Source organism: Danio rerio, chromosome 13, assembly GCF_049306965.1.
Source record: "Danio rerio strain Tuebingen ecotype United States chromosome 13, GRCz12tu, whole genome shotgun sequence".
Taxonomy (NCBI): Eukaryota; Metazoa; Chordata; class Actinopteri; order Cypriniformes; family Danionidae; genus Danio; species Danio rerio.
The window spans coordinates 12915825-12929376 of record NC_133188.1 but is presented as its reverse complement, the minus strand read 5'-3'; the positions used below and the strand labels follow the sequence as shown (position 1 = coordinate 12929376).

Sequence of the window (13552 nt, the reverse complement as noted above, 5' to 3'; positions counted from 1 at the left end):
GGATTGGACCGGTCTGGACAGTTTGCACATCTTGGGATGGTTTGCAGATTCATCAAGCAGAAGTCCAGCGCTGTTGGTAAGATTGTCCTCTCAATGTCTTGTTGCTTTTAGTGTTGAACTCTGATATAAAAAGAAATAGATGAGAGCGTAATGCAGTAAATGGCTCAGCTAAGCTCTCGGGTTTAAAATGATTTTAGAACCGATTTTAAGAAAAAAAAAATTTGGCATTTAATTGTCAGTGAAAAGCTAAAATCTAAATATTGAGTGTCTAGTAGCAAAACCACAAGCACCAAAACTGACAGTAACATTATGGGAATAAAGAATAGATAAATGTTTTGGGGGATGGTGGGTCCCCTAAGACAAGTAAGAATTTCTTTTGGCCAAACAGAGAGTGACCCAAAGGCATGGGACCAACCCATAAAAAGTGTACATTTTTTGTTTTTGCGTTATTTCAAGCAAATTCGTACTTCCGGTTTGAAACGAATTTTTGAAGCTGCGTCATGGCCATGAGAAAATAGCGTGTATTCCAGCGTGCAGACTGGACGTCTGTACTAGAGTGTGCCTTATTACGTCTCAGAGTGTGCTGCATTAATGCATGAGTAAGGCTTGGTTCAAACCAATCAGTGCGCTCTATTGTGCAACTTCATTAATATTCATTACTGTCACAGTGTTTAGACGACAGACACACCACGTTGTATTGGCAAAACAAGCGTGAAGTGTTGCTTTTATAGTTTGCTGCAGTTAAGTTTTGTTTTCATTTTCTCTCTGTGAGAGCGCAGCTGGAGTCATGCGTGGTTTAACAGTGTACGCGACGCTCGACAACAATAACTTAACTTACGTGTCTAAGGAGGAACATTGTTTACCTGAGAGCTGTTTTCATCTGCAAACGCTGAATGCGGGATTCGCTTGTAGTCTCCTCTTAATAAAGATGTGGCTCTAGTTGCTGCATGGTGATTGTCCTGTCTCTACAGATTTGGTAAGTGAGCGACCAGTGCTCTTTGTTTATTCAGTTTGTTCGTATCGAACTAAGTTAACTATTGCACAAAGTGTAAACATGTTAGCACCACAACCAAACTTTAACCTCGTGTAGGATTTTCACCGCATTTTGTGACCGGAATAACACACGCGGCTTTCTGACACTACCTGCTGTGTGCATCTAAGTTTCCGGGAAATGCTGAGGTTTTTTTTCTCCTATTCGCCGTGCGGTATCAAACATTGCATTAAAAATACACACTTAGAGCAGTTCCTCTAATCAAATATCTCGTTTGTCGCGAGGGGCATGACTGAATTCCCTGAATGAAAGAGCCAAACTGCAGTTAAAGTCCACCATTAAATAATTTGGCAAATAATTCGACTAAAGATGTCTATGTAAACAGTCACTTTCTCCCCTGTGTGTGTGTGTGTGTTTTTTTTGCCCAAATAGACACTCCCTCACCATCCCACTTTAGTTCCTCCGACACTCCCCCCTAAACAGAGCTGGACATGCCCACTTTTCAGACTTTTTCCAAAGTAGAGGTGTGAAAAACACCCTGCAGAAACGAGGGGGTTTCATGGCCCTTTAAGAAAACAAAACACACCAGCTGATTGTCTCAGAAAAGATATTGATTAGGTACAGGGAAACTTTAAAACCTGATAAAAGAACATGTAAATCTAGTTGAAACTGGACAGAATTTTAACAATAAATTTGTGCGAGTTCAACAGCTAAATCAAACTTAGTTATGAGCTGTCACAATATTCATATCTATGGTACATTAATGCTTATTGTACTGGGGGAATGATTTGTCCCTGTTGTATGAATATTGTCACTAACCTCTGGAATGAGTGTTATATAATTTCTGATTGTATAAGCGAAATATCAAACATTACAGAAGTCAATAATGTTGAGTGATGAAAAGATGATGCAGACCATGACATGAGCTTTAAATGGATGGGTTATCCAGTTCTGTTTTCAATGGTTAATGATGGCTTCCTGATTCAGATTACTCTCTGGAATAATAATAATAAAAAAAAATGTTTAATTAGCTTATCGCTGTGAAATTGAAGACTGCCATCCATATTAGGTTACAAACCCATGTCTAAATTGACTGAGAAGTTCAAAGGTTAATGACAGTTAATTCTTTGCTATCTGAATGTTAAAGGTAAATATTTTAGACTTGATGGCATTTAAACAGTGACAAAGGCTAAGTCACCAACCAAATTGTGCAGAAAGCACACTCACTCTAGCATTGGAAGAATAAGCAGAGAATTGAGTTGAAGTAATTTTGTGTTTAAGCCAAATGCAGCAGTAAAACACTCTCTGTCTATGTGTGTGTGTCCTCAAGGGCAGAGGAACATAATTGTTTGGATGTTGTGTAGACCAGAGAGATAAAGATGTTTTTGCAGGTCATGAATTTGAATCCTGTGTGGCTTAGGTCGACTGGATGACCTTATGTGTCTGATCAGAGGATCTCTTAGCCTTAGAATTGGCCTCGATGTTTGTATTTAGAGTTGGAGCAAGTTGTAGATGCATCAGAGGATGTATCGATGGAAGTGATGCACTGTTTACTTCTGGAGGACTTTTAGGGCTTGCGCATTTGTGTTCATATTCTGGACTTTGGTCCGCTGTTGTTTTGCGTATGTTTTCACTTCTGATTGCAGGATGGCTTGATGGATACACGGACGAACCCCATTGTGAGTAGAAAGTGGAAGAGCCCTTAGCTTGGGGACTGGAATTTTTAGGTTCCAGCATGTCCAAGAAAGGGCAAGAAACTCTGTAACCTAACTTAGGGAGCATGAGTCATTACTTCCACTTTCCTTAGTGACTGGTTGACCGGAAACGGAGTTTGGACTCCATTCGGGTCAAAAGGGGGGACTGAAGGATTCGGATTTTTGCTTTCCAATCCGTCTCATCATGGATCAACGTTTATCCTTTTCTCATCGTCTTGTTTCTCATAATTTTGTTTATTAAATATAATTATTTGATCATTTGAATGAGTATTTAACTGTGAATTAATTTTAATGAATGAATAAGTTAACACATTGTTTGATATAAGAATGTTCAGTGCATTTGCCTGTCTCTTTATAACTATTTTCAGAAGCCACCAAACTAGGTCAGAGGTCACGAAGACCTTGAGTGGAACTGAGGGCTGGAATCAACTGTTTCTATTGTTATTTCTAGTAGTTAATACTATCTAAAATGTCTAAAGTGATTTTGTTATTTTTACGGTTAATTCTTTTAAAGTCATTCTACTTTTATTCAAGAAAGACTTCATTCATTCATTCATCCATTCATTGTGTGTATTCTATTTGATTGTTGATCCGTTTCACAGGTCTGGAGTCAGCTCTAATCAGTTTAGTGGATGTCTGACTTTTATGCTTAAGATATTGTTCAGAATATACGCACAAACCACACGTGGAAATTTCCTAGTCTATCTGTGTTTTAACCAATCAGGTTAGAACACCTATATGTGTGACGCAGTTAATGACGTTATGTGAGAGTGTAATTGTTATTTATTGGTGATTGTAAGCAGAGCTGCCTAGGAACTCATTGCAAGTGTTGAAGCTGGCTTCTGCTGATGTAACTGCAAACTAACTTAAGTAAACTTGATTTATTTATTTAAATCTCTGCCTCTGGCTCTTCTTCATCTACCAGACTGGTCATTCTTTTGGGTTAAACTGTATACCATCCCTACAGTTTTGGTTTCTGCTTTCTCAGTATCGTTATAGGTGTACCGCAAAACTCACCAGCTCGCTAGGGGATTCCACACAAATTTACCACAAAATTCTGTATATCCACCCGTGCCTTTCATTCACGTCTGAATGAGAAACCAACAGCGTTCCGTTACTACCCACTACTTCACAGACAATCCCTAGTCTATAATTAAAAAAAAAAAATCTTCCTACCTTTCTTTTTGTTGATTGATCAATAGTGTCACCAGGAAACAAGTGCCACGCGTCCTCCACCAAAACTGTAGTGATTATATATATATAAAATAAAACATACGTATGCAAATGTATATCAAACAACCGGAAATGGTCTGATGCTTTTCAGGTGAGAATTGTTTAGATTGCAGTTCATTTATAGGGATATATCATTCATTCATTTTCTTGTCGGCTTAGTCCCTTTATTAATCCGGGGTCGCCACAGCGGAATGAACCGCCAACTTATCCAGCAAGTTTTTACGTAGCGGATGCCCTTAAAGACGCAACCCATCTCTGGGAAACATCCACACACACATTCACACACACATTTATACACGACGGACAATTTAGCCTACCCAATTCACCTGTACCACATGTCCTTGGACTGTGGGGGAAACCGGAGCACCCGGAGGAAACCCACACGAAGGCAGGGAGAACATGCAAACCCCACACAGAAACGCCAACTGAGCCGAGGTTCGAAAACAGCGACCCAGCCTAAAAACCTATTGTAAATAGTTATAATTTTGGAGATACAGTGCGTCAGCATCCATCAGCCTGTCATACTGAGCAGATCGAAGATGTTTCACATTTTCCATCCACAAGATGGTGACAGAGGTCATATAGTAAGCCCCTAGAGCAGGGGTTTTCAAACTTTTAGGACACACGTTCCCCCAAGTTTGTACCATTTTGCTTGAACCCCCTAGGCACCCCTCTCTCAAGCCAAAATTATAATGCATGTGCAAACATCATTCATATACTTGCTGCGTTTAAAGTGTGTAGTATTAATTACATTTAAACATAAATATACAGCTTAGCTGATTTAGTGTGATGGCAGAGCCTGTTTCTGTGAGGACAACATGCTAATCTGTGGCTGGATTCCTGACACGACTAACCGTGAATCATCTTCCACTGTCAATAAGCTTGAGCCATACTGTCTACTCTATTTCGCAAAGCCAAGATTGCAGAGCCCTGATGGAGTGGTTGAGTCAAACATTGAGTTTGTTTACATGTGCAACAATACTTTAATACGATTTTAATATAATTAAGACAATACTGTGATTAGGAGTCTACCATGTAAACAGCATTTTTTGATTACCTTAATTGCACTAAACTTATAACTGAACTCAAGTGAAATGGATTTAAGTGAAGTATGCTTATATTTGTGGCATTACGTCATGTAAGACTTTTCCCCGCAGTTTGTGACAAGATCCACACATGCAGTTGTTAATAAAAGACACACACACACATCACACACACACACACACACACATCACAAAATTTTCTTTCCATTCGGCCTGCGGTCTCAAATTCTATTAAAACAACACTCTTCCACCAGTGCCGGTTTGTCATGAAGCCATGAATAAAATGTTTATGAGTGACAGTAAAACTGCCGAACTGCAGTTAAAGTTGAAAAATTAAAAATGAAACACTCAAAATTACATGAGACTCAAAAAGCACTACATGTAACACCTTAATTATAATATTGTCTTTTTCAGATTAGGGCAAATAAGTACTATGTAAATGTAGTCAGTATGTCTTCAAAGTAAATGAAAGACCCAGAAGGGTATCCTATATTTAATTTAGAAGGGCACTTTTTGTCAGACGGCTCACCGGTCTTACTTTCATTCATTCACCGTCATTCATTTTAAAAAGCACCCACTCCATTTTATTTGTATATATTTTACTGGAACGCATTAACTCTACAGGTGTCTGATAATTAGCTGTGGAACTAACCTAATCAGATTCCCTCTAGTGAACGATTAAAAATCGCCTTCATAATTTACTCGAGTGCACGCCTCACATTCTCACCAATTATGCATATTCAGTATTTATATACACAAATTTCATTATACTGCAGACTAGTTCAGTAAAAAGAAAAAAAGAAGAAATGCCCGCATTTGTTAGAGTTTTTCCTTATCGCAAACACAACAGTAATCTGGTAGTGTTTGCACTGCTTTAGCTCTTTCAAGTTTAATTATGTGATATTCCAATTGCAGGGGGGCTTTGAGCTCAGGTAGATTTCAACAACTCCCCCCTGGATAAGAATTAATGACTAAAATAAATACTATGAAGAGATACGCTGCAGGGCGAGGGATCAACTGTAGTGCTAAATTTAGATCAATTCACTTGTTGTGCATGTTTTTGGAATGTGGGAGGAAATTGGAGGACCCGGGGAAAACCCACTCGAGCACAGGAAGAACATACAAACTATGCACAGAATTGACCACTGGCCTGTTAAAGGACTAGTAAACCAGTGAAGTTCTTGCTGTGAGGCGACAGTGCTAACCACTGGGTCACCAGTGCCACCCTATGAAGGGAAAGATGAAGAGGTAGGGGTGGAAGGGGGCATTCTTTAAATCGAAGATGACTGTAGTGAAAAAACCCTGGCTCTTTATAGTGGGTTAGAAATGGCCTGATTGTTGGATCATACATGCTAATGCAGCTGTGTTCAATCATAATCATGTGATCCTCTCGAAATTAGTTTATGAATAAATTTCACTTTGTCACTTTCTTTTTAACATTATCTCTCTCCACACAGACACGCACACATATATAGTCTCTTCTAAAGGTGTACAAAAGCTCAGTGCAAATACATGAATGCAATAAAGCCATAATTAAGAGATTAAACTAAAGAACACGAGCATACTTGTACAAAAAATAATGAGGGACTGATAATAGAGCACAAATGTCTATTTTGAATTGAAGGAGATTTGAAAGGTTTCAACGTCACCCAGTGGATCTAACACCAAACGGAGGTTCTTTAAAAGAATAATCAACCAAAAATAAAAAATAAAAATCTGTCATCTTGACTCTCTGTCCAGTCGTTCCTAACCAGTTTGAGTTTCTTTCACATAAACAAAAAGAAATTATTCTGAAACTTGTTACGGTAAAAACAGTCATTGACATTATGGATTCATGGAGTCTGATATTATGATGACTGAGCACTACAGCATAACATCAGAGTCATGTTCATGGAGTCTGACATTCTACAATCATTTAGGATTATTAAAAATCACAGTGTGAGTCGGGCTTTAGAATGAAAAGGATAATCAATCATGAGACATTGAAGACTGGAGTTTGCTAAAAATTCAGCTTTGAATCACATGAATAAATGACTGTATTTGTAAACATGTTCAGGTGGGTGGGTGACGCGGTGGCGCAGTAGGTAGTGCTGTCGCCTCACAGCAAAAAGGTCGCTGGTTTGAGCCTCAGCTGTGTCAGTTGGCATTTCTGTTTGGAGTTTGCATGTTCTCCTCATGTTTGCATTGGGTGCTCCGTTTTCCCCCATAAGTCCAAAAATATGTGGTACAGGTGAACTGGGTAAGCTAAAATTGTTCTTACTGTATGTGTGTGATTGAGAGTGTATGGGCGTTTCGTAGTTATGGTTTGCTGCTGGAAGGACATTCGCTGTATAAATCATTTGCTGGATAAGTTGGCGGTTAAACTTTTGGTTGATTTCTCCAACTTTCTCCCAGGTTCTGATCAGTGGGTCATGATCTAAATAAATAAAGCAAGACCATTTGATTTTGATTGCAAACAAATTTTATTTACACAACAATTATATTACACATAATATTATATATAAGATAATATGATAAAATGTAGATGGAAATATGGACTAAAAAGTGCAGTTGAAGGGCTCCAGTTGTCCAATCTGCCTCAGTGCAAGCTGTAGGTTGAAGGGCATCAGCACTCCAACTGGACTCAATGCCATCCGGAGCTTCCAGGGTGTCTGTACTCCCACCTGACTCAATGCTGACCGAAGCTTCCAGGGCCTCAGCAGTCCAGTCAGACTCAGCGCAGACCAGAGCTTCAGAGGGGTCAGCACTCGAGTCGAACTCAGTGGGAGTTGGATGTCGAAGGGGGTCAGCACTTCAGTCTGACTCAATCTGGGTCCAGCATCAGGGGCCCCAGCAGTACAGGCAGGCTTAATGCAGACAGGAGATACAAAGGCATCAGGAACACAGTCAGACACCATGCAGACTGGATCTTCATGACCCTCAGAGGAATCAGGAACACAGTCAGACACCACACAGACTGGACCTGTATGGACCTCAGAAGCATCAGGAACACAGCCGGACACCATGCAGACTGCACTCTCAGGGTCCTCAGAAGCATCAGGAACACAGTCCGACACAACACAGACTGGACTTTCATAGGCTTCAGAGACATCAGGAGCACAGTCGGACACCACACAGAGTGGACCTTCATGGGCCTCTGAAGCATCAGGAACACAGTCAGACACAACACAGACTGGACCTTCATAGGCTTCAGAGACATCAGGAACACAGCCGGACACCAAGCAGACTGCACTCTCAGGGGCCTCAGAAGCATCAGGAACACAGGCTGACACCTCACAGACTGGACCTTCAGAGGTATCAGGAACACAGTCAGACACCATGCAGACTGGACCTTCATAGGTTTCACAGACATCAGGAGCACAGCCGGACACCACACAGAATGGACTTTCAGAGGCCTCAGGGACTGCAGGTGCGTCAGCAATCCAGTTGGATTCTATGCTGACTGGATATTTATTGACTTCAGGAATACAGTCAGCAATCCAATTGGAAACCATACTGACAGGAGCTTTATGGTCATAAGCAATCCAGTCAGACTCAATGTTGACTGGTGCTATACGGGGCTCAGCGACACATTTGGACCAAACGCTGTCCAGAGCCTCAAGGGTGTCTGCAATCCAGTCTGAATCAGTGCTGACCAGAACTTCAGGGGTGTCATCAATGCTGTTAAACTCCAAGCTGACCGGAGCTTCAGAGGCATCATCAATGCTGTTCAACTCAATGCTGAACAGATCTTCAGGGGTTTCAGCAGTCCAGTTGGGCTCAAAGGGCTTTTCAGTGGCGTCATTGACGAGGGCAGTGTCAATGTTAGAGCAGCCAACAGCTTTGAGGAGGACTTTCCAGAGGTTCTTTTTGCTCTTGGATTTCTCCTTCTGTCTTTCTTGCGCCCCATTAGCATTCCAGTCAGACCTGGTGTGGACTGCAGCTTCTAGAGAAATGACACCAAACCATAATTATAATAAACATGAAGACAATATGAACAAAACTAAATAAAATATAATCAAAACACATCTCTTATGAAATCTTTATAATAATGCTACAACAGCATACAACAATACATATAGACTGTAATTTTGTGTCGTAAGTATTGATATTTGAATGTATCCTAATACACAATTATTACAGAATTTATTCATCTTTGTTAAAGGGCACCTATTTCATCCTTTTTACAAGATGTAAGATAAGCTTTTGGTTTCTCCAGAATGTGTCTGTAAAGTTTCAGATGATTAATTTATTAGCCTCTAGAGTGTGCCCATTTTGCTGTCTGAGTATTCTGTAGCTGTTTTTATAGCCTGTGCCTTTAAATGAAAATGAGCTGCTTCTTCCCGCCCACCGCTGCCTGCTTCTCATGCATTACGTTAGATAAACAGCTGTCAGTGATAGTGACAGACACAGATGAAGCTGAAATACATTTAATTAGCCAAACGTTTATTATGTATTTGTGTAGGAGTTTATTCAAGCCTTTCTCAAATGATAATTCTCACACAATTGCCTTTTGCAGAACAAACACACTGACACATTAATGTTTACTGACACCATGTGGACGTTGGGATTATATCCTTAAGAATTACATAGCGATTTTACTTCCTTTTTTACAAACATGCATTTTTAAAAACGTTTTAAACTTATTAAAAAACACAGTCCTACATCACAGTGTGGTGGGCCTCAAAATCACTGAGATTTGGGTCCTATTTTAAAGTCTGAAATTTTTTTTAAAAAGATTTTTGATTTTATATCACTGCAATATGACTGTGGACAATCTATACCTACACACATTTCTGTCCAGCTTACAAGAATTTATTTTCACCATAGGTTAGTTAATCATCATAATGTTTCATAATAATATTAGTTAAACAAAGTCAGTCGTCATTCCTTGTTAGTTGTTGTTAACTAACAAATACAAACTCTTGTTAACACAAATTTGGATTTTTTTTATAATGCATTCAGGCATGTTGAATTATGATTGAATGTTGTAATTTTCATTCTTAGTTTTAGCAAATACATTAACTAAAATTAACTAACAGAACTTTACTATTGTAAAGAGTGACAATTAAACTACATAAAACATTTTTGCACAAAAACAATAGATAGGGTGAATTAAAATTTCTGAATCACAGAAGTATTAAACGAACAAATTTCCTATTCTCATAACATGGTCTTGTAACTTACCCTCAGCATCTTTTAGAGACTGTAGCATGGCAGCATCCACACCCTGGTCCTTCTTCTCAGCTTCACTGGAGCTAGTGTTCATGCTGGATTTTTTACTAGCTCTTTTATTGCCAAAAAGTGTCGTCCAAAAGTTCTTTTTGCATTTCTTCTCCATCATGGGAGATGTACAGTATAACTGAGATACTGTGATGGTAATTACTGCTGTAAAATGTACAGTCAATTTGCAACTTGCAGTGTGAGTGTCGTAAGAGTCAACCATAGAAATACACATGTAAATATTTGAGAGCCAACAGACAAATCCAGAGAATCAGAGAAATCGTATTCCAAAGTTCCAGAGTTGCTATAGCAACGGGGCGCGATTCGTTCTATGGGCGGAGCCTCCGCCTCACAAGATGCGTCATGCTATGGTTCTGCGTCTGCTTGTTTGTGCGGAAGTGTTAATAGTGTTTGTTGTGCATGGTTTAATATTTGTTTCTATTAATAGTGTTTAATTTTTAAATAGTGCCAATAAAGTAAAAATAAGTGTCTAATTATGTTTATTAGCTTTTATTGTAATGAGAATAGTAATTTGAGAACAAACACAGAGCTCGTTTAGTGCAGTCCTCGCGTTAAGAGTTGACTCTAATATTAACCATAGTTTTATTTACTGCAGTAACCATAGCTAAACTTTGTTTTTGTAATAAAACCACAAAATGAACTTTAACTTTGGCACTTAAAGTAAAACCATAATAATTATAAAATTAACCACGGCTTTTGAAGTAAAAAAAAAAAAAAAACACTTCAAAATGAAGCATTTTTACTAAGGTGAATTTAATTCAGTTAATTATTCTTTGGTTTATATGTAAATATTTGATTTGAAACCTTTTTACCACTTTGCATAGCAGTGCTTTATTACCAATATCATACTGGCACATGTAAACCTTTTACCCATGTGGTTTACATTCTTTTCCAAATAAGATGTACAGTTGAAGTCAGAATTATTAACCTCCTTGAATTATTAGCCCCCCTGCTTATCCCCCCCCCCCACCCAATTTCTGTTTAATCATGTGTTGATTTTTTTCAACACATTTATAAACATAATAGTTTTATTAACTAATTTCTAATAACTGATTTATTTTATCTTTGCCATGATGACAGCACATAATATTTGACTACATACTTTTCAAGACACTTCTATACAGCTTAAAATGACATTTAAAGGCTTAATAGGTTAATTAGGTTAACTAGGCAGGTTAGGGTAATAATGCAAGTTATTGTATAATGATGGTTTGTTCTGTAGATTATCCAAAAAATTTTTTTTAAAAAAGCTTAAAGGGGCTAATCATTTTGCTCTTAAAATGGTGTTTAAAAAAATTAAAAACTGCTTTTATTCTAGCTGAAATAAAACAAATAAAAATATTATAAGAAATACTATGAAAATTTCAAACGTTCAAAATGTTAAACATCATTTGGCAAATATTTTTTTTTTAAATTAAAGGGTGTTTAATAATTCTGACTTCAACAGAAAATGTTTTTAATAAACATCTCTGTGTGTGTGTGTGTGTGTGTGTGTGTGTGTGTGTTGTTGTTGTTGTTGTTGTTGTTGTAAATGTTACTGCATAACTTTTTTTATATGTAATACAACATGCTTTGGTTCTCTGGTTTAGTTATGAATACTATAGCTTTACTGTAGTATTAATAGACTACTACAATGTTACAAAAGCAAAACCATGGTTAAAAAAAGGTTTGCACCAAATAAACACGGCTACAACAGTCATGGTTCCTATATTGTTATTATTAAATACTTATATACTGTTATGTAGTATTAATACAATTTAAAATCACATTACGCACCCAAAAAAGCATGGTAACTACAGTCAAATTTACTACAGTTTTACTATGGTAAAACCATCTTTAATATCAGAAGAAATAATGATGAGATGTAATTTTCCTTATTTTCTTTCTTACTAATCCTGAAATCTTACAGGTATATTCTTGACTTTGCACTTTGGTGCTATGTCAGGTGTATTATTATTATTTACTTTTATTATTTGTAAACACTAATGTTGCATATTTAAATACAATTATATTCAAATACTATTGAAGCTATTAATTAAATCTGAAATGATAAAAAACAGTATAGATAAGTGTAATTCAGAGAATGAGAAAATCTGTAAGACCATTTAACCAAAACCCTATTAAATTCTCAAAGAAAACGCACACATTAACCATCATTTATTCAAATCTACTGTTTACAAATACTTATCCAATCTGAACAATACAGATTCTTCAACCATGCAGTTTTGTTCAAGTCACCAATAATAGAAAGTGAACACCTCAGTTGAAAAATTAAACCAAAGACTAGCTTTCATTAAACAAAAAGTCATAGAAACATAATGGCAGAATTTCATTTTTAAGTGAACTATCCATTTAAGCTTGAATTTATCAACAATAGTTATCAAAACCCGCATTAAGACTAATTTCCAAATTAAAAAAAAACATGCTAAAAAGATAGAAGAAGATTCAGCAGTAGCTTTATTACATCCATATATCCTAACATTGTACGTCTTTAAATATTTATATATAAGGACCTGTGACTGTGAGGACCCTGCATTATCACCTTAGGTACAATTGTTTCCTGAGTGTCTTTTATATGAGGCAGGCATCTGTAACAAATATAATGTGTGATAAAGCTAAATACAAACGATATTGAAATGACCAATAACTTATTTGAGCTTCTCAGAACTAGCGGCCAGTACCATGAAGCAGGTTTAGCTGGCTAGTCAGTTAAGTTTCAGTTTAGTTTGCACCAAGTATGGGTTTTAGGTACCATGAGCTCAGCTGCTCCGTAATACCATGGCAACAAAGAGTGATTAAAGTCAAGCTGCTTTCATGTTACCCAAAACCCATGCAGGGATTCAGCAGGTTTCATCAAAACCAAAACCAAGTCAAATTAAAGACTTTTTAAGACCATTTTAAGACCGTCATGAATGAAACTCTAGACGTATACAGAGCTAAACAATAAGGATTTTTTATTGACCCATGTTTATTTTTGCTTGTTACAACAGCAAAAAAATTAAAATATTTTTTTATTCTTTAGCCACATGTTGGAATGTGTCAAAACAAAAAAACTCTAGCAAAAGTTGTACTTTTTTTTTTTAAACGACAAGTTTAACATTGTTAAAATATATTTCTTATGGACACAATTACATGAATAATCAAAAACATATTTGTTGGCTTTTTGTCTGAATGGTTTGAGTATAACTCCTATTCAACATAATGTTTTTTTGTTATGAAATCTTGCCTAGTCCATGTCTGTTATAAGATTATGTTAAGGGAAATATTGCTCTTTATTATCATGAGGAACTTGTAAATGTTTTTTTTTAGTTTTCTTTCACTGATTAGAGAATTAAGTTTAGGCAATT

General features: G+C 37.2%; 1 protein-coding gene across 2 annotated transcripts; it reads right to left on the bottom strand.

Annotated features, from left to right (window-relative positions):
* Positions 1-7425: 7425 nt before the first annotated feature.
* LOC137487333 (uncharacterized) lies at positions 7426-11428 on the bottom strand. Of its 2 annotated transcripts, XM_073920757.1 has the most exons (3): positions 10149-11428; positions 7999-8907; positions 7426-7944 (listed from the first exon to the last, which is right to left on the bottom strand). In XM_073920757.1, exons 1-3 carry the CDS (start codon positions 10417-10419, stop codon positions 7520-7522), a joined length of 1605 nt encoding a protein of 534 aa, XP_073776858.1. In that variant the 5' UTR covers positions 10420-11428; the 3' UTR covers positions 7426-7519. The 2 variants fall into 2 exon arrangements, with proteins under 2 accessions (XP_073776858.1, XP_068069074.2); XM_068212973.2 differs by having other exon boundaries at positions 7426-8907.
* Positions 11429-13552: the final 2124 nt, after the last annotated feature.